Source organism: Calonectris borealis, chromosome 6, assembly GCF_964195595.1.
Source record: "Calonectris borealis chromosome 6, bCalBor7.hap1.2, whole genome shotgun sequence".
Taxonomy (NCBI): domain Eukaryota; kingdom Metazoa; phylum Chordata; class Aves; order Procellariiformes; family Procellariidae; genus Calonectris; species Calonectris borealis.
In genome coordinates, this window is record NC_134317.1 from 44,642,898 (window position 1) to 44,660,568 (window position 17,671).

The following is a 17,671-nucleotide window of genomic DNA, read 5'->3' on the forward strand; positions in this document are numbered from 1 at the left end:
TTTAAAATACAGTAGGAAGTGGCAAAACTACTTGTAGGTTAAGCAGAAGTTGGGCAACTTAATGAATTAACTCTTTTAAAACTCTGATCAGCATTGGGCTATCAGTATCTGGGGCAGATTATCTTCAATTTGACCAAATGATAAAAATTCCAGATCTGAAGGTATATTTTAGCAGAAATTTTTCTGTATGTTCCTTAAGTCAGAACGTACATGATAGAGTTCTTTCTAAAGGATAATCCGATTACTTTGTTCCCTGTGACTTTCTCTTAAAAAAAAAAAAAAATTTGTAAAAAGCTTCCAGAGTAGGAAGAAAGTAAAAAGGCTAGCAGTTATTTATAGATATGTGCCAAATGAAAGAAATTAACGGCTTAAGGAAATTAATGACTTATTTTCAAGTGAGTCTGCATGTACATTCTAACAGTGGATATACTTGTGCCTTACCTTGTAAGGTTTATGCATTTTCCTTTATAGTGTTCATGGAGGATGTGCTTTGTCCATTCTCACTTGGTGTTTGGCATACAGGAGAGAACATACCACCATTTCCTTTCCTGTTAGTTGCCCTCTTGAATTACTCTGCTGACTGATTAGTCTTGCTCTTTATCTGGTTTTGCTTTTGTATTTTTTTCCTTTCCTTAGATTGCTGTGCTTTCACCAAAGGCCTAATTTGAGTCAGATGCCATCCTTGAAGGCTTTGTTCCATCTTCTGATCCCTACTGAATACATTTAAGGTCTTGAAAGTGACTACATGCCCTAGTCTTTCAAAAATCTTATGATATAGGAGCTCACATTCCTGAATTTCATTTGGTCAAATGTGCTGTGAAAGTAGTCTCCTAGCCAAGAACTAGTAGTCATGCTGAGGCTTGTTCAGTCAAGCCAAATGGTTTTGATCTCATTACCCTTGAAGATTCCTGTCGTATTTTATTCGGGAACCAGCTGGTTAAAAGGTCATGGATAAAGTATCCACTTCCGCACTCCTTTTCTTCAGATCTCGCTATTTGCTCTTGAGACACTGAGCCCCACTGCTTAGGGGACCTTATTCAACAGACCTCTCAGCACCAGGATCATGTCTTATGTCACTGCTGTTTAACCCATAGGCCACTCTTGATGCCACATTCTCTTCAGTTGCCTTGGCTGTTCACTTTCATTATCTACCGTGAATGCCAATCACAAGAGCCACCAGAGAAGTGCAAGCATCCACGAAGAAATCTTCCCATCAAAGATAGCATGGGAATTCTTGAGAGAACCTAGTATGCATGCCCCTGGAATCTTCTCTGTAGCTCCTGCAGGGATGATGTTTTGCCTCACCCGTTGACCACCTTGGACTATTTTGCATGGTTTCTGTCTGGGGCTGACATTGCCAAGAAGCAATATTTGGTTCATAACAATCTTTGGTTCATTTTTTCAAATTGGATTGGTAAAGATGGTAGGGAGAGTACCAAACCTCTCTTCTTCTGCCTGTTTTGTGCCTCCAACTTTCACATCAACTAGGATGTGATTGCCATGTCATCTTGGAAGCTTATTATACCTTGTGCTTGGACCTGGATATGGATGCTTGGGGTACTCAGTTAAGTTTGCCTCCCTGCTACTTCCCGACTAAATGTTTCCATTCTTTTACAGGGATCCTTCTCGCGTTCTTTCTTTGATAGGAGAGTAACCCTCTCTAATCCAGAAGATCTGTATCCCTATAGCTCCTAATCATACAAAGCCTGGTTCACAGAAAGAGTGCTGCAGCAGCTACTTTCTTATACTCAAGCAGAAAACTTTGGGTTGATGCCAGATCTTAGGCTTTTGCAAGATGAACTTATGCATATACAGTTTCAAGTTCTGGATTATGACTGTATTCAGTACCTTTCCCAGAAGTTCAAGGAGAATGGTTCAGATTTCTCAAATGGCAGGATGCTTACTTTGTCTCCAGTCTATGGATGTCTTGAATGTTATTGTTTCCTCTGTCCCTGTCTCAGCCAATGTTTGCCCAGGTTCTGGTAGTTATCATGATGCATCTTCACTGCAGAGGAATCTGGATCCTTTATCTCAGTGCCTGATTTGTGAAAGGAGTTGTTACAGAACAACTTTGTGAAGCTTTCAGTCTTTTTCCTTAGATTGTGAATGTAAGATAGCAGTACCTCATTCCTACTCAGTCCTTAGAATTTATTGTAGTTATCAGTTCTGTGTGTTCCACTTCGCTTCAGTCTATCACATGATGGCACGACAGCCTGCCACTGCAGAACTTCTTCTCTTGGAGATCTGTGGCAATGTGTACACTTGTGCTGAGAGGTTTTTTTCCAATTTAAATGTTGTGCTGTGGATGCTTGTGTGACCACCTTTAGAGTCTAGATTCTTGTTCATCCTTACCTAGGAAGTTGGCTTGCTTTATGCCTATTGCCCTTCCCAAAAGAGCAGGGAAAGATTCAGGTCCTTGCATTGGACATCCCTATATGCTGTTTTCTTCAAAGATCAGGTTTCTCTGGAAACCTTGCAAATACCTTCCACAATGGTGGTAGAGACGTTTTATCCTAGCCTTTTAGTATTTTTCCTAAGTCTTCATGCTTCTAGAACAGAAGTTACAACTAAAGACTGTAGTGCAAGAAGGGCTGTCTTGTTTTTATTCTCACGGACCCAGGCCTTTTAGGAACACTTGCTTGCTACAAGAAGATCCTGGAGTTCCACTGTTGGCACACAGTAACAATCCAAACAGTAATCAGTTGCATACAGATCCACTATGAAACCGTGGAAGTGGAAGAAGAGAGCACTTTCTAGCACTCATCAGGCACCTTTGGTAGTAGCCTTGTGCTTTGCAGGCCTCTGACATTCTTCTTGCATTCATGCTGTGCTGGTCTTGAAACATCCAAACCTGAATCCAGTCTTTGGTAGGGCATCAGTGCGGTCATTTGTTTGCACAGTAGGATTCTCATCCTCTGCCAGAAATCTCATGGCAGGGCTAGCTGCTGAGAGTCACCATCTATAAGAATGTACGTGTGGACTCATTTGAAGAAAGCAAGCTTTCTTACTAGTAATCAGTATTCTTCATGATGTGTAGTCCACATGTACATTCCCATCCCATCTGCTTTTCCTTTCTCTCTAATTCTTTTTCAGATGCAATGCTGTTGAGAGAGACTGAAATGGTGGTAGATGCACTCTCTTGTATGTCACACATGAAGCAGGAAAAGAAGGAGAAGCAAGAGTACAGACTCTACAGATACTGCAAAAGGAAAACCTTGCAGTATCACATGGCAGGGCAGAACTATGCCTGCTGTTAGAATGTACGTGTAGACTACCTGTGTCATACATTGGTTACTGGTAAGTATTTTTTTCTACTTGATCAGGGTGATAGGATTGTCCTTGGACTTCATGGATGGAGCATCATTTGGGGACTGTAGGCTAATCTGTTGTTTTTTCCATGTTTTTGAATGGGTTGAGGACTGTAGCATTTGTGTATGCCTACAAATTGTTGTGCTTTCTCCAGTTATCAGTACTTCTCTCTGCATCATTGCTTAAGTGTTACATACAGAGTTCTGAGATTAACTCGAGTTATTTCCTGTGGTAATAAACTATTTATTCTGTTTCAATTTACCATTAAGTTTTAAATGGCCTTTTTTTCCAGTTTGTCCTCCTAAATCGCAAAATGCATTTTTTGCATGACTAACTCATAGTTCATACTGTACAATTTAATTCCAACCTTCTAGTTCATACGTATAATTTTCAGCAACTGAAACTGTTGTTCTAATTTGGACTTGGACCTGTACCAGAATTTGAGTGGCGTCTCCTTATTTGATCACCAAAGGTTATTATTGCATGGATCCAAACATTTTATTAATAAATGCTAGTTGTTCTGATAGATAGTTTTTATGAAACCAAGATAATTTAGAGGTTGATCTATTGGTAGGGTGAATTATTGTCTCTCCTGTTCAGACCTAGGTTGTTGAGAACTGAAGACTTCTCTAAGATTAGAAAATGCACCTATGAACCAGTTCTACCAGCAGAGTTCTTGGTCCATGCTTGCAGCAGAGCTGGCTTTATCATATATTAGTATTAAAGGAAGTGTGCCACTTTCCATTTATGATTTCTCGTGATGCTAGTTGAACAGTGATAAAAGTAAGGGCTATCTGTATATCACTTAAGATTGGCTAAATTAGAAAACAGTAATACAGTCCTTCATAATGGCTGTTGTAAGCCTTATCTGGGCTTCCCGTCTGACATATGTTCCATGGCCAAAACATTCAAAAGATCCTGATAGAAATAAACCAACTAAATAAATTTCTGATACCTCTGGGGTCTCATGGTTTTTTTGTTTTCTTTAATATGGTATGCATGACCACAGAGTACTCTGATAGTCTGAGTTGGAAGCAGACACAATGGGAAAGAGCAGAACATTAATTTATGGCATAGTCTGTGTTATTTTTCAAAGGCTTTGTTTATTTTGTATTGACCCAGGTAGCCATTTTGATTTCTTTGTTAATCTTGAGTTTTAAGTGCTAAGCTAAACTTCCTTGCTCCATTGTGCCTTCTCCCTCCATATCCTTTTTTGTTTCCCTTTTCGGACTAGGAAATCCAGACTGCTTAAGCAAGGGCTCTACTTAGCCAGAGAAACCTCTGAGAAAACAGTGGCTTCAGAAGTAAAATACAACCAGTGGCCAGAGCAAAGCTCAGTGTAATATTTGGTATACAAGTGTGTATATCCTTGATTAAAAATAAGAAAATTTCAGTGTAGGAAGACTTATGAGATTTCAGAAGAAAACTGGTAAGCTTAATAGCAGTAGGACCTTTATGAAATGCAATCCTTTAATGAGTTGAAGAAGGTCATCAAAGTGAGGATAGGGAAGAGATAATATGTAGTCACAGGAGTAAGTTCAGTAAGGAACAACTCTGTGAGATGAGTTGTCTGTGGTCTCTAAATAATAGTTGGCAGACTGGCCTGCTTTAAAAGAAGATGGGACATAACACAGAAAAATCATTGACCTGACAGTGAGAGAATAAAATACCCTCGTTTTCTCTCCATTTCTAATGTGTTTCTCACATAACTTAAGGGATGATACTATGAGTACCAAAGTGTGCAATAATTAAAAGGAATGGTATGTCTGTAATTGGTATCTTCTTATTTTTCATCTTTATTCTCATATACGCTTGTATTTGATCAAACTATCTGCCTTCATGTTGAAAAGCAATTGCTACACCTTTGGATTCAGTTGCAGCTGATATGTAGGCTGTGAAGCACTGTAAGAAAAAAAGAAATTGCATTTGCAAGCTTGCATCTTTAATCTTGGAGAACACATTACACAGGCTGTCAAAAAGATAGATAGAGCTCTCTTGCATGCTATGTTTTTGCTGTAACTGATAGATAATTGATATTAAAATCTTTCTCTGCCTGTCAGTGGCAAAGCAAGTTCTGTGTCAGCTGCTGAAGCATTGCCAGTGCTGTGATTCTGTGTTCTTCCTCTCCCTTTAGCAAATGTCTGTGTTGTGAAGGTGGATGGGACTCCTTATCTGTGTAAAGCCGATGAGGTTGGAGAAATATGTGTGAATTCAGGTGCAACTGGGATGGCATATTTCGGCCTCCTCGGAATCACCAAGAATGTGTTCGAGGTTTGTATTTCTCTTTGTAATATAAAGTTTCGTCGTTACATTTCTGGTAATTCTTCCTGCAAATAAATTTATTTGTTCCTTAAACTTCCTTTTTTATTTTATTAGAAAAAGCCATGGCCAAACACACTTTGCTTCATTCTCTATCACAACTCAAAATTCTGTCTCTTATAACTAGGGCAATGTCTCCTGTAACTAGGGAAAATGTGGGCTCTCTCCAGAATTAAATGGGAGACCTGGTTACCCAGGATATGGAGAAGGCTGAGGTACTCAATTACTTTTTTGCCTCAGTCTTCACCGGCAAGTGCTCAAGCCTTACCGCCCAAGCCACAGAAGGCAAAGGCAGGGACTGGGAGAATAAAGAGCTGTAGGAGAAGATCAGGAACCTGAAGGTGCACAAGTCCATGGGACCCAATGAGATCTATCCACGAGTCCTGAGGGAACTGGCAGATGAAGTTGCTAAGCCACTATCTATCATATTTGAGAAATCGTGGCAGTCTGGTGAAGGTCCCACTGACTGGAAAAGGGGAAACATAACCCCCATTTTTAGAAAGGGAAAAAAGGAAGACCCAGGGAACTACACGCCAATCAGTCTCACCTCTGTGCCTGGGAAGATCATGGAACAGATCCTCCTGGAAGCTATGCTAAGGCATATGGAGGACAAGGAGGTGGTTCGAGACAGCCAGCGTGGCTTCATCCAGGGCAAGTCCTGCCTGACCAACCTAGTGGCCTTCTATGATGGAGTGACTATATCAGTGGGCATGGGAAGAGCTACAGATGATGTCTGTCTGGACCTCTGTAAGGCCTTTGACACAAGATCCCCCACAACATCCTTCTCTCTAAACTGGAGAGAGATGGATTTGATGGGTGGACTGTTTGGTGGATGAGGAATTGGTTGGATGGTAGCATCCAGAGGGTAGTGGCCAATGGCTCAAAGTCCAGATGGAGATCGGTGACAAGTGGTGTCCCGCAGGGGTCCATATTGGGACCACTACTATTTAATATCTTCATCAATGACATAGGCAGTGGGATCGAGTGCACCCTCAGCAAATTTGTGGATGACACCAAGCTGAGTTGTGCGGTCAACACGCCTGAGGGACGGGATGCCATCCAGAGGGACCTGGACAAGCTCAAGACATGGGCCCATGTGAACCTTATAAGAAAGACGTTTTAGTGGGGCTTGTAGCGACAGAACAAGGAGAGAGTAGATTTAGACTAGATATAAGGAAGACATTTTTTACAATGAGGGTGGTGAAACACTGGAACAGGTTGCCCACAGAGGTGGTAGATGCCCCATCCCTGGAAACATTCGAGGTCAGGTTGGATGGGGCTCTGAGCAGCCTGATCTAGTTGAAGATGTCCCTGCTCCTTGCAGGGGGGTTGGAGTAGATGACTTTTAAAGGTCCCTTCCAACCCAAACTATTCTATGATTCTATAACCAAAAATACAAAGTACCATCAACAGTGAATCAGCCATCTCTCTGTTCTGCTATCCAGTGTTGTGCCTATGTTAGCATTTAAATTCATCTTCGTTCTGTATTAACGTAGCAATCTTATGTAAAGTTACCTGAAGACATTTCAAGTTTACTGGTGCATAGCTTGGGACATAGAGTTAGAAGTTAGTCTGATATTTGTGAGCTGCTTTATACAATCAAAATGCGTTTGTTCAGTTATAATAAATTATTTAGAAAAGCTTCCTTTGTGTATTGCAAACAGTATGTGCTTTTCAAAATCAACTTTAGTGTTGATTTGCTATAATGCTTAGAACGCTAAACAGTTTGCTGTTGGATATATGGAATTATGTTCCTAGGTGTATGGAAGAAGAGATAGTAAGGATGATAGTGTAACAGTCATAAGCCTTGTAGTTTGTCAAAGTAAAGCAAAAGCGATCTTTCTGTCCAGACTTTTTCTCATGGTGGTACCCCAATTTCATGTTTTCCCTTTTCTGGCAAGGAAGGAGTGAAAGTCCTTTGGGAGTCACACATACTGTAGTGTTACACTGGGCAACAGTTTGAAGACTCGGCTGAAGTATGGAGTTCCACCAGCGAGATGAAAGAAATCCTGACCATAGTCTTCTCTTTCAAAAAAAGCTCTTTCTGTCAGCTTGCAAAGCCTCAGCACTTTAAACAGCTTAGCTTTCCGCACTGTCCCTAGCTAGTGAGAGAGCCAGCGAGAAACCTGATGTAATGAAGAAGAGTTGGGGGATGAGTGGAAGGCAAGGAGACCACCTGAGCAGATGAGAGGAACTTGCTGATGAGTGTAATGCTTTTGCTCTGGTTCTCCATTGTAGGCAGTCCCATAATTGCAGCAAACTTAACTTTCTCAAAGTTCTGATAGCGTAGCATTTGTCACAATTGAAGCAATATGCCTGGGTACATATGTCATTGGGGATGTTAATAGTAGCAACAGAAAGACTTTCTGATTAAGTGCTACATGAGTGCATACTATAAAACCTGATTTTAAAAGCGGTGTGAACTCGTGTTATGAAGGCTAAGTAGCTGAGAAAAAGATAAGAAAGAAGGCTACCACAGAGTTAAGAATTGGTGTGTTCTTCATTATTCAAAAAGCTGTTGTTCATACTTGACATGATAGTAACTGTTGCCATCGGGTAATTTTTCAACTGAGTGTAGAGCTGCAATGAAACAGGCAGAAAGCACTTTAACTTTACTTTTCTTATCAGTACTGTGAGTATCTGAATACTTATGTGTTCTTTCAGGCCATTCCAGTGACGGCAGCCGGCGTGCCTGTTTCAGACCAACCCTTTACAAGAACAGGATTGCTTGGCTTTGTGGGTCCTGTAAGTGTGAATAAGCTGTCTGGGGCCCTGCTTTGCCCTGACTCCCAACTCTTAAGTGATGCCCCCAAATTCAGCAGAATTCTGTGTCAGGGCAGTGACCTCGTACAGATCTTGAGAATACTTTAGTCAGGCATGTATTGCTGGGAGTCTGGAGATTTTTCCCCTCTGTTTCTAATCCTGTCTTCTTTTCAGGACTATTTGGTGTTTGTGGTAGGAAAATTGGATGGCCTAATGACAGTTAGTGGGCGCAGACACAATGCGGATGATGTGGTAGCCACTGCATTGGCAGTTGAACCCATGAAGTTTGTCTATCGGGGAAGGTGAGTATATTAAGAACTTCACCACTGCTGGTTGGACTTTGTTGCTCCTTTTTTCATCCGCAAACAATAACAAGTGACATAGTGTACACAGGAGCTCTGCATCTGAATTTTTACATGTGTATTTTGTAGGAAAGGTGGCACTAGGTTGTGATATGCCAGGTAAGAACTTGGCTGTCCCTGCTAACTTGGAAGACAAATATTGACACCCTGCTTCATGCATAATAGATTTAAAATTACTTTCACATAGTATAAACATAGATCTTTATGTGTCTATTTAAAACTTCTTTCGAAGCGTCTTTTAAGATAGTCAGATGAAGCTTGTATGCCAAATGTAAAACACAACTCCCCTTTGTCCACTTGAGCCTTTCATGCAGAGTGGCCTAGGGAAGAACTTTGCAGCATGTTCTAAAGAACAAACTAGGAGTGTTTAGGCTGCTGAAGGACCTTCAAAGATAGTGTGTGTTCTATCACCAAACTTGTGCTCTTCAGTGGTCAATGGCTCAATGTTTGGATGAAGATCAGTGATGAGTGGTGTCCCTCAGGGGTCCATATTGGGACCTGTACTGTTTAATATCTTCATCAATGACATAGTGGGATCGAGTGCACCCTCAGCAAGTTTGTGGATGACACCAAGCTGAGTTGTGTGGTTGACATGCCTGAGGGACGGGATGCCATCCAGAGGGACCTGGACAAGCTCAAGACATGGGCCCATGTGAACCTCATGAGGTTCAGCAAGGCCAAGCGCAAGGTCCTGCACCTGGGTTGGGGCAACCCCCAGTATCAGTACAGGCTGGGGGATGAAGGGATTGAGAGCAGCCCTGCGGAGAAGGACTTGGGGGTATTGGTGGATGAAAAGCTGCACATGAGCTGGCAATGTGCACTCGCAGGCCAGAAGGCCAACCGTACCCTGGACTGCATCAAAAGAAGCGTGGCCAGCAGGTTGAGGGAGGTGATTCTGCCCCTCAACTCTGCTCTGGTGAGACCCCACCTGGAGTACTGCATTCAGCTCTGGAGTCCTCAGCACAGGCAGGACATGGACCTTTTGGAGCGGGGTCCAGAGGAGGGCCATGAAAATGATTAGGGGAATGGAACACCTCTCCTATGAAGACAGGCTGAGAGAGCTGGGGTTGTTCAGCCTGGAGAAGAGAAGGCTCCACGGAGACCTTATTGTTGCCTTTCAATACTTAAAGGGGCTTATAAGAAAGATGGGGACAGACGTTTTAGTGGGGCCTGTAGTGACAGAACAAGGAATAATGGTTTTAAACTAAAAGAGAGTAGATTTAGACTAGATATAAGGAAGACTTTTTTTACAATGAGGGTGGTGAAACACTGGCACAGGTTGCCCACAGAGGTGGTAGATGTCCCATCCCTGGAAATATTCAAGATCAGGTTGGATGGGGCTCTGAGCAGCCTGATCCAGTTGAAGATGTCCCTGCTCCTTGCAGGGGGGTTGGACTAGATGACCTTTAAAGGTCCCTTCCAACCCAAACCATTCTATGATTCTATGAAAGTTGAGCTTTCCTCATTTTTGCATCACTTGTCCAATTCACGTATCATAAAAATAATGGCACATACCTGGTTGAGGCATTATTGATATTTCATCCTAGAAGATGCAAGCCTGAAACTAATTTAATTCACAAATGGGAGTAAGTATTTTTCAGTGCAAGGATTGATAGACATGCTGGTCAGTAATTTGGCGTAGTTGTTGTCTTTCAGAAGGGACATCATATATAGGTGCAACAAGTTTAGTGTGCATGATGGAGTTATATAGGCAAGTTTGCACAGCCTCTGCACGTATGGAACCTACCTGTGTTAAACACGTGCTACACTGGTAACTGCCAATTTACTTGACCCCCAAGAGAAATAAGTTACAATAATGATCCCACATTTGTTCTAAATTTGTCTGTGATTTTGTGATGATCTGGCATGAATAATGCTTGTGTGTGTTGAAACAGTACCATTAAAGGTTGCAGTCATTTCCACATTATAATAAACTGTGCTATGTTCATCATATGTTGCATCCTATCATTCTTCTGTCCTTTGCGTTTTAGGATAGCAGTGTTTTCTGTGACCGTTTTGCATGATGATCGAATAGTGCTTGTGGCAGAGCAGCGCCCTGATGCATCAGAGGAGGATAGTTTTCAGTGGATGAGCAGGGTTCTACAGGTAGTCAGTCTGTACTTTCTCTCTTTCCAGGTGAATAAGGCTGATGTATGAAATGAGAATCTTAGAGCATCTTTTTTTCCATAAGAAAAACCTATCTGTAACCACAGAGAGTTGTAATAAGCTGACTTCTGAATCTGTTTTAGGGTTAATAGTTAACAGAATTTTGTAAGAAGTAAGACTTTCTTTCAAAATGTTTTTTAACTTCATACTACTAGGATTCTTAAAGTCCTATGGATGATAGCTTTTGTTTGTTTTAATTCTACATCTCTCTGCTGATTTCGTACTGGATGGGAGAGTTAAGTCTGAAAATGTTTAAGGGTATACTTAGTGCTAAGTATCAAAACAGACACCGAAATCTTTTTATGTCACCAACATCCTTATTCTAGATCTCCAACAGCAAGCATTAAAAACTTTTACCCTTGATTACTTTATTGTGTTTTCATGGGGGGGCAGGAGGGAGGGGAATTCTGGTACATTTGCATTTGAGGATTTCAGAATTCACCAATCAGTTCTAAGGAAGTAAAAAGTGAGAGAGCAATTACAGAAGACGACTCTGATGAAGGGATAACTGAAGAGAAGGCTAGAGAGAACAACTTAAGAGCAGATGTTAAGAGTAAGGCAGTTGTGTAATAATGGTTTCTGTCTAATTTCAGCTTTGTAATCTTTTTGGAGGGAATATCTGGTAATAGGCTGTTTTTCATGGGAGAAAATGTTTTTATTCCTCTTTTTAGAAGTGTCATAGCTAAAATAGACACTTAAGTTTTAGGCAGCAAGATGTTTCCCTCCATATTTTTGTGGTTTTCTGTTCTACTGCGCTTTTGTGATTGTGCCATATGTGCTAAATTTGCTGTGGTATAATTTTGGCTTTTTAAAATCTCTGCACTTTTTGCCCACTTTTAAGAGGCTTTCCTAATCCCTGATGTGCAGGTGGCATCCCCTTGATAGAGTGCACAAGCAAAGTCCTGGGTCTGCTCCTGCTCCCATTGAAGTCATGGCACAACTTCTATGAGTTCAGTGAGTGCAGAATTGGACCCTTTATTTGCAAATTGTGGTACAAGTAAAAATTTTAATGTTGTTAAATGACTTGAATACAAATTCTTGCTCTTGCTACATCCCAGTTGATAATGCAGAATGTATTTTTTTTTCCTTTCTCTCAAGGCAATTGATAGCATTCACCAAGTGGGCGTCTACTGTCTTGCCTTGGTGCCAGCCAACACTTTGCCAAAGGCTCCTCTCGGAGGAATTCATATTTCGGAAACCAAGCAGCGCTTTTTAGAGGGTGCTCTGCACCCTTGTAATGTCTTGATGTGTCCACATACTTGTGTTACTAATCTGCCTAAGCCTCGACAGAAACAACCAGGTGAGTAAACCAGAGCATGTTCTTTAGTTCTGCATGTACGTCTCTGAAGGTATGCGTGGAGCATGATCTAGAGGCAAAGTGACAGTTCAGGGCTGTGCGTGTTGAATGGCTTTAAGCTGCCTAACTTGACACAGCTAGTGGTATTGTTAGAGCAGCCCAGAGCTCAGTAAGGGCATTATGGTTTGCCTCAAATCCCAGGTAAATGCAAGGACATACAGCACGTACCCATTTCATGCTTCTGTAGCTACATTATAAATTGTTCCTCTACTGGATCTCGCAAAGGCCGGTAACTCACGTAATAAAACTGAAGTACACACAGAATAAGTAATAGGCTGATTTTTCATGTACCGTACTGATAATGGACTGATTTTTAGTGTACCATATTATCTTCTTCTCTCTTTTTCTATGCAATATGATCCTTGGTTTTAGCTTTTCATGTTTTCAGATCTATGTTACATATGGCATTTATAGTAATCTGCAGGCTGAATTATAGATTATTACACGTTTCTTACATTATTTTTCCTCATTTTGCACTGTTTTTTCAAAATGCAGATGTTGGTCCTGCTTCAATGATAGTAGGAAACCTTGTTGCTGGAAAGAGAATTGCACAAGCCTCAGGGAGAGATGTTACCCAGCTGGAGGATAACGACCAGGCAAGAAAGGTAACAGTGGTTACCAGGATGTCCTGGTATTATTAAATATTTGAATTGCCTTATTCAAAATGAGAGAAGACCAGTTATGGTACTGCGCTGAAACTAAGCATGGTGCATTTTAAGTGAATCTGTGTCTCCTTTTTTTCCTGTTTTAGTTCCTGTATTTAGCAGATGTTCTTCAGTGGCGAGCTCAGACAACTCCAGATCATCCCCTCTTCCTTTTGTTGAATTCCAAGGTGAGATGCGCTTTAGGTCATACTTGGAGATTGAGATCAGTAAAAGATTGTTTGGATTCTAACAAAATTCCAGGTAGAAGACTTTTCCTAAAATGCTTCAGGTTATGTTGATGATGTGGGGTGTCATGGTTTTGAAGCAGACAAAAATTGCTAGTTAGCAAGCAGCATAATTTTTCCACATCTGAAATTTTATTCCACATATTTTATTCCACATCTGGAATTTCAGTATGCATTCTGCCTAGCTTAAAACATTGCAGTAATTGCATTTCCTGCTGGAACACAACTTTTGTCATATTAATGGAAGCCACAATTCTGTCTTCCTCCCTGAGCACAAAGGTAACTGTAAGTCAGAGCTGGAGGATTTTTTAATTAGAAGATCTAGAGCCTGAGTAGAGAACCCTTGGGACAGCTTTGGAGTCATATTTTCCAGGAGCACTGCACACCCTTCAGGAGACACTGATGCCCTGTCCTTAGCTAGGCTCTGCCCCTAAAAAGGATGGCACTTACAGTCACTCAAACATGAACAAGTACATGCTTCAGTTTTGGAGTACAGGCTCTATGTACTTGTAGGCTCTATATACTTATTTTATTCAAGAGCTGTCTGAGCTCTTATGATATATGACAAGGCAACAGTCATATTTCTCAGTAAATACATCATTTTTGCTCATAGCCACTCTGCTCTGCATGTGACTGTCAGTAGTTTTGGAGCATTCACATACCCTGTGCATCCAATACTTCGTAAAGGGGTGTGAAAAAACGTGCATTTTTGTATGTTCCTCAGTATTTCAGCCTCCCTGGGCTTGAGGGGCACTACTGCTGTGCATATTTCAGAAAACGTAAATATTTTAGATTCTTCTACTGCTGTTCTGGCACTTTTTTATTCCTCTCCTTTCTTTCCAGGAGGCAAAGTTGGTCAATTTTTGTTTGAGCCTGTACTCAGTAGCTACCCTTCCAGTGACAGTAACAGCCCAGTGACAAACTGGGTCTACCTTGTGCTGCGCTGTACCACAGACATGTGAGATAGGGAGCGTGGTTTCGGAAGGTCCAGCAGCAGTCCTTGGGAAGTGATGGAAGCCTTTGGGTCTCTCATTCAGACAGGCAGAATGGTTTAGGACATGGTTCAAAGTTCTGACTTTTCTCATGAGACTCTGCTTTAGCAGAAGAAACTGCTTCAATATGGTTATTGTTAAAAGCCACAGAATTGGTTTATTCCTCTCTTGGAGTGACGAAGCTTTTGAGGGAAGTTTTCTGGTATGAAGAGACCCCTTTCTGGGTCACTTTGGAGACACTGCAAAAAGGAAACGCAAAACTTAGACACAAAGAAATTATCTGTTGGTGAACACATGCCTTAAATAGCTGGGACTAATAAGTTACAATTCTAAACATTAGTGTGTTCACAGCTCTCTGTGAGAAACCCTTTTCTTTTACACTTTTTCATGTCAATATTTTTCTCAAGTCCTTGAGCTATTACTGTTCCTATATCAACAATACACTATTTACTGTTCTTATTTTGCATGACTTCAGCTCCCAGGCTTTGACAACAGTTTCCTTAGTAAAACTGAGCGGAGTGCCAGTGTCATCCTGCGTCGAACTAGGCCTTGGATCAGACAGCTGTGCACTTGGGCTGAGGATTACATGTGGCAGCTCATCTTGGACTTGAAACTGAATACTGTAGCAGACATTTGCTGTAATAATCCTTATCTGTATAGTGGGAGGTTTCATTCAGTCTCTGATTGATTGTTTTCCTCTGAGGTGGTTGTCCCACCGGTTTTTCTTGAATCAGGTTGTAGTCTTGGAAAAATGGATAAATCCCAACCTTACGGGCTTAAGGCTAAGGCATTGCTTCCTAGGTTGGATAGCAAAAGGATGTTTTCTGTTTTTACATCAAAAACTGGACTAAGCCTTTTAGAATCCCCATGACTTTGCAACTGCCTAAGCAATCCAAAGATATAGCTGCCTCCATGTGAAGACTTTCCAGATGCATAGTTGTGGGAAATACACTTTCTACAAGATGGACAGTAGATGCGCTAAAGCAGAAGTTACAGTGCATACCAACCACAGCTTAGGTTGCCTCTATGACCCTTTAAAAGAGTATCTAAACCAAAGACATTGGCAGAGTTCCCTTTGTGCTTTTAAGACTGCTGACTGCAAAAGCGTCTAGAGGTTTGGCTGTGCACAGCAGGGTAAAGCCGGTGCAGTGCTTCACTTGCTGCTAAAACAATTGTATTACTACTACTGATACTGTGTTTTCTCCCTTAGACTGTGAAATTTTGAGTATTTGTAAGGTATTCTTTTTGTGGTACCAAATACATTTAGAAGCTGCTTCACTGTCTGATGTTCAAAATAATACGTATAAAGTTCTCTAGCATTCTAGTTCATGGTACCAGCAGCATGGTTTCCAAAACATCGAGACAGAGTCTTTAAAAGTGTTTGTTGTATTGTTAAAATAAGGACAATGAAATATTGCATCTGCAGCATGTACTTTATTCAGTCTCGAACTGTTCTCCACAAAGTTTTTTGATGTTGCTTCTGTTTTGTGCAGGGCACTGTAGTTAGCACTGCATCATGCATACAGTTGCACAAGAGAGCAGAGAGAGTGGCAGTGGCACTGATGGAGAAAGGACGGCTGAATGTTGGTGACCATGTGGCCCTGGTTTATCCTCCAGGTAAGGCAGTACAGACAGCAAAAATCAGAGAAATCAGAGTCAGACATCACAAGAAAAGAAACAACTCTTGCCAAGATAGAGCATTAAAACATCTATTTAATATAGTAGTATATGGCAGTGACGTAGTATTTCAAGGAAGAGACTTATTTTTTGTCATTTTATTATTAAGTCGCTTCTCCAAGTGGCAAACTACATTTACCAAACATTTCATCTAACTGCTCCAGATGTCTGGGCAGTTATGCAAGAGTAGTTTGATTTAAACTACATGAAAGATTTTCGTTTTTCAGAGAATGGAATAAAACTGCATATGTATCTGTTGAAAGCTAGATTAGAGATGTCAGTGTATGAACACCCTTTCTTTCCTGAATGGCTGTCTCTAGCAGTGGCCTGGACCCTAGACTTGCATTACTAGTGTGTATTTACAAGTATACGTCAGGAAAAAAGTATTACCTCGTAAAAGTGGGACTGCATATTTCAGAGTGATAATTGTGAAAAACAAATGTATGCTTTTTAAAAGAATCTGAGTCGTCATCTTCATAACCTACAATACCTTGTTTTGTTATTTTTGTTATTTTATACTACCTGTCCATGAAAATATAGCCCTACAAAGTTAAATTTTGTAGGGTTTGAATAATTTTTGCTAACTCTCAAATGCAAAATATTTTAACCTTATAGAATTGGGTATGGCCAAGAACAGCCTGTTGATTTGAAGAGACCTTTGTGACAAATCTTTACATCTTAATAAAATAAATCAGTGTGTATTTTGATTTTGGTGAAAGAGTTTGGCCTTTTGTTCTGATAAAAATGGCTTTAATTTCACAAATATCCTTTACAGGAGTAGACTTGATAGCAACTTTCTATGGCTGCTTATATGCTGGCTGTATACCTATCACCGTTCGCCCACCTCATCCACAGAATCTTGCTACCACTCTGCCCACTGTCAAAATGATTGTAGAGGTATGTATAAGACATTCCTCTCCTAATGCTTTTGGTGGGTGTAGGATGGTTGATGCAGCCTGATAAATTGCTTTGCCACAGTCAATGTAAAGTAAGCTAGGAAAAGAAAAAATCAGCATGCTGTGGCTGAGTCAATAAATTTTCTTTTTCAGAAACTCGTTTAAAATGTTCTTTCTATTGCTGTAATTTATTTTGCTTTGTTTCCAATGTTTTTCTTCATCTATTCAGCTTACTCGTTATCTCATCTGGATGGATATGAAATCAATTAAGCATTCATTCACTAATTTTATAAATGTTTTTAATGCCATGTCTTTTACAGGTCAGTAAGTCTGCATGTATACTGACCACACAAACGATAATGAAACTGCTGAAGTCCAAGGAAGCTGCAACAGCTGTAGATATTAAAACATGGCCCACTATTTTGGATACAGGTACAGAATGTTTGCCCGCTAGCCAAAATGTAAATAGTTTGAAGACTGATTTATTTATTTTGTTATACCATAACTGACTAATTGAATGGATGTGTCTTGCATTGCGTCAAAATAGCTGTCCAGAAACTATAGAAAGCATCTGGTGTTAATGCTGTAAAGATACATTTTTGTCCTGTGCTCTTTTTCCAAAATAATAATATGGTACTCTTCTCTTTTTATATATTTTAAATAGATGATATGCCTAAAAAGAAGCTGGCTAATATTTTCAGACCTACATCTCCAGATATGTTGGCATACTTGGACTTCAGTGTGTCTACTACTGGTATATTAGCGGGAGTAAAGGTAGAGTAACAGGACAGAGATTATTATACTTTGTTTCCTTATATATAGGCATATTCTGCATTCATTCCTCCTGCCAGAGAAGAAATACAAAAATGTAAGTGGACCATCTTAGTGTTCAGAAAGCTTATTTTTAAATTTGCATGACATCAAAATGTCTTGATGCACTT

At 40.5% G+C, this 17,671-nt stretch overlaps 1 protein-coding gene across 4 annotated transcripts in view; it reads left to right on the forward strand.

Annotated features, from left to right (window-relative positions):
* Positions 1–17,671, forward strand: part of DIP2A (disco interacting protein 2 homolog A) — a 139,559-nt gene that overhangs the window by 105,538 nt on the left and 16,350 nt on the right. For 2 of the 4 annotated variants that reach the window (XM_075153870.1, XM_075153872.1), the window contains 11 exons: positions 5,444–5,580; positions 8,293–8,373; positions 8,566–8,693; positions 10,745–10,859; positions 12,018–12,219; positions 12,772–12,881; positions 13,028–13,108; positions 15,651–15,774; positions 16,610–16,731; positions 17,051–17,162; positions 17,395–17,504. In XM_075153870.1, coding sequence (XP_075009971.1) covers positions 5,444–5,580; positions 8,293–8,373; positions 8,566–8,693; positions 10,745–10,859; positions 12,018–12,219; positions 12,772–12,881; positions 13,028–13,108; positions 15,651–15,774; positions 16,610–16,731; positions 17,051–17,162; positions 17,395–17,504 — 1,322 coding nt within the window. Of the gene's footprint in view, positions 1–5,443; positions 5,581–8,292; positions 8,374–8,565; positions 8,694–10,744; positions 10,860–11,786; positions 11,874–12,017; positions 12,220–12,771; positions 12,882–13,027; positions 13,109–15,650; positions 15,775–16,609; positions 16,732–17,050; positions 17,163–17,394; positions 17,505–17,671 lie in introns of those variants that run through there. The other 2 variants (XR_012674179.1, XM_075153873.1) reach the window with 2 other exon arrangements.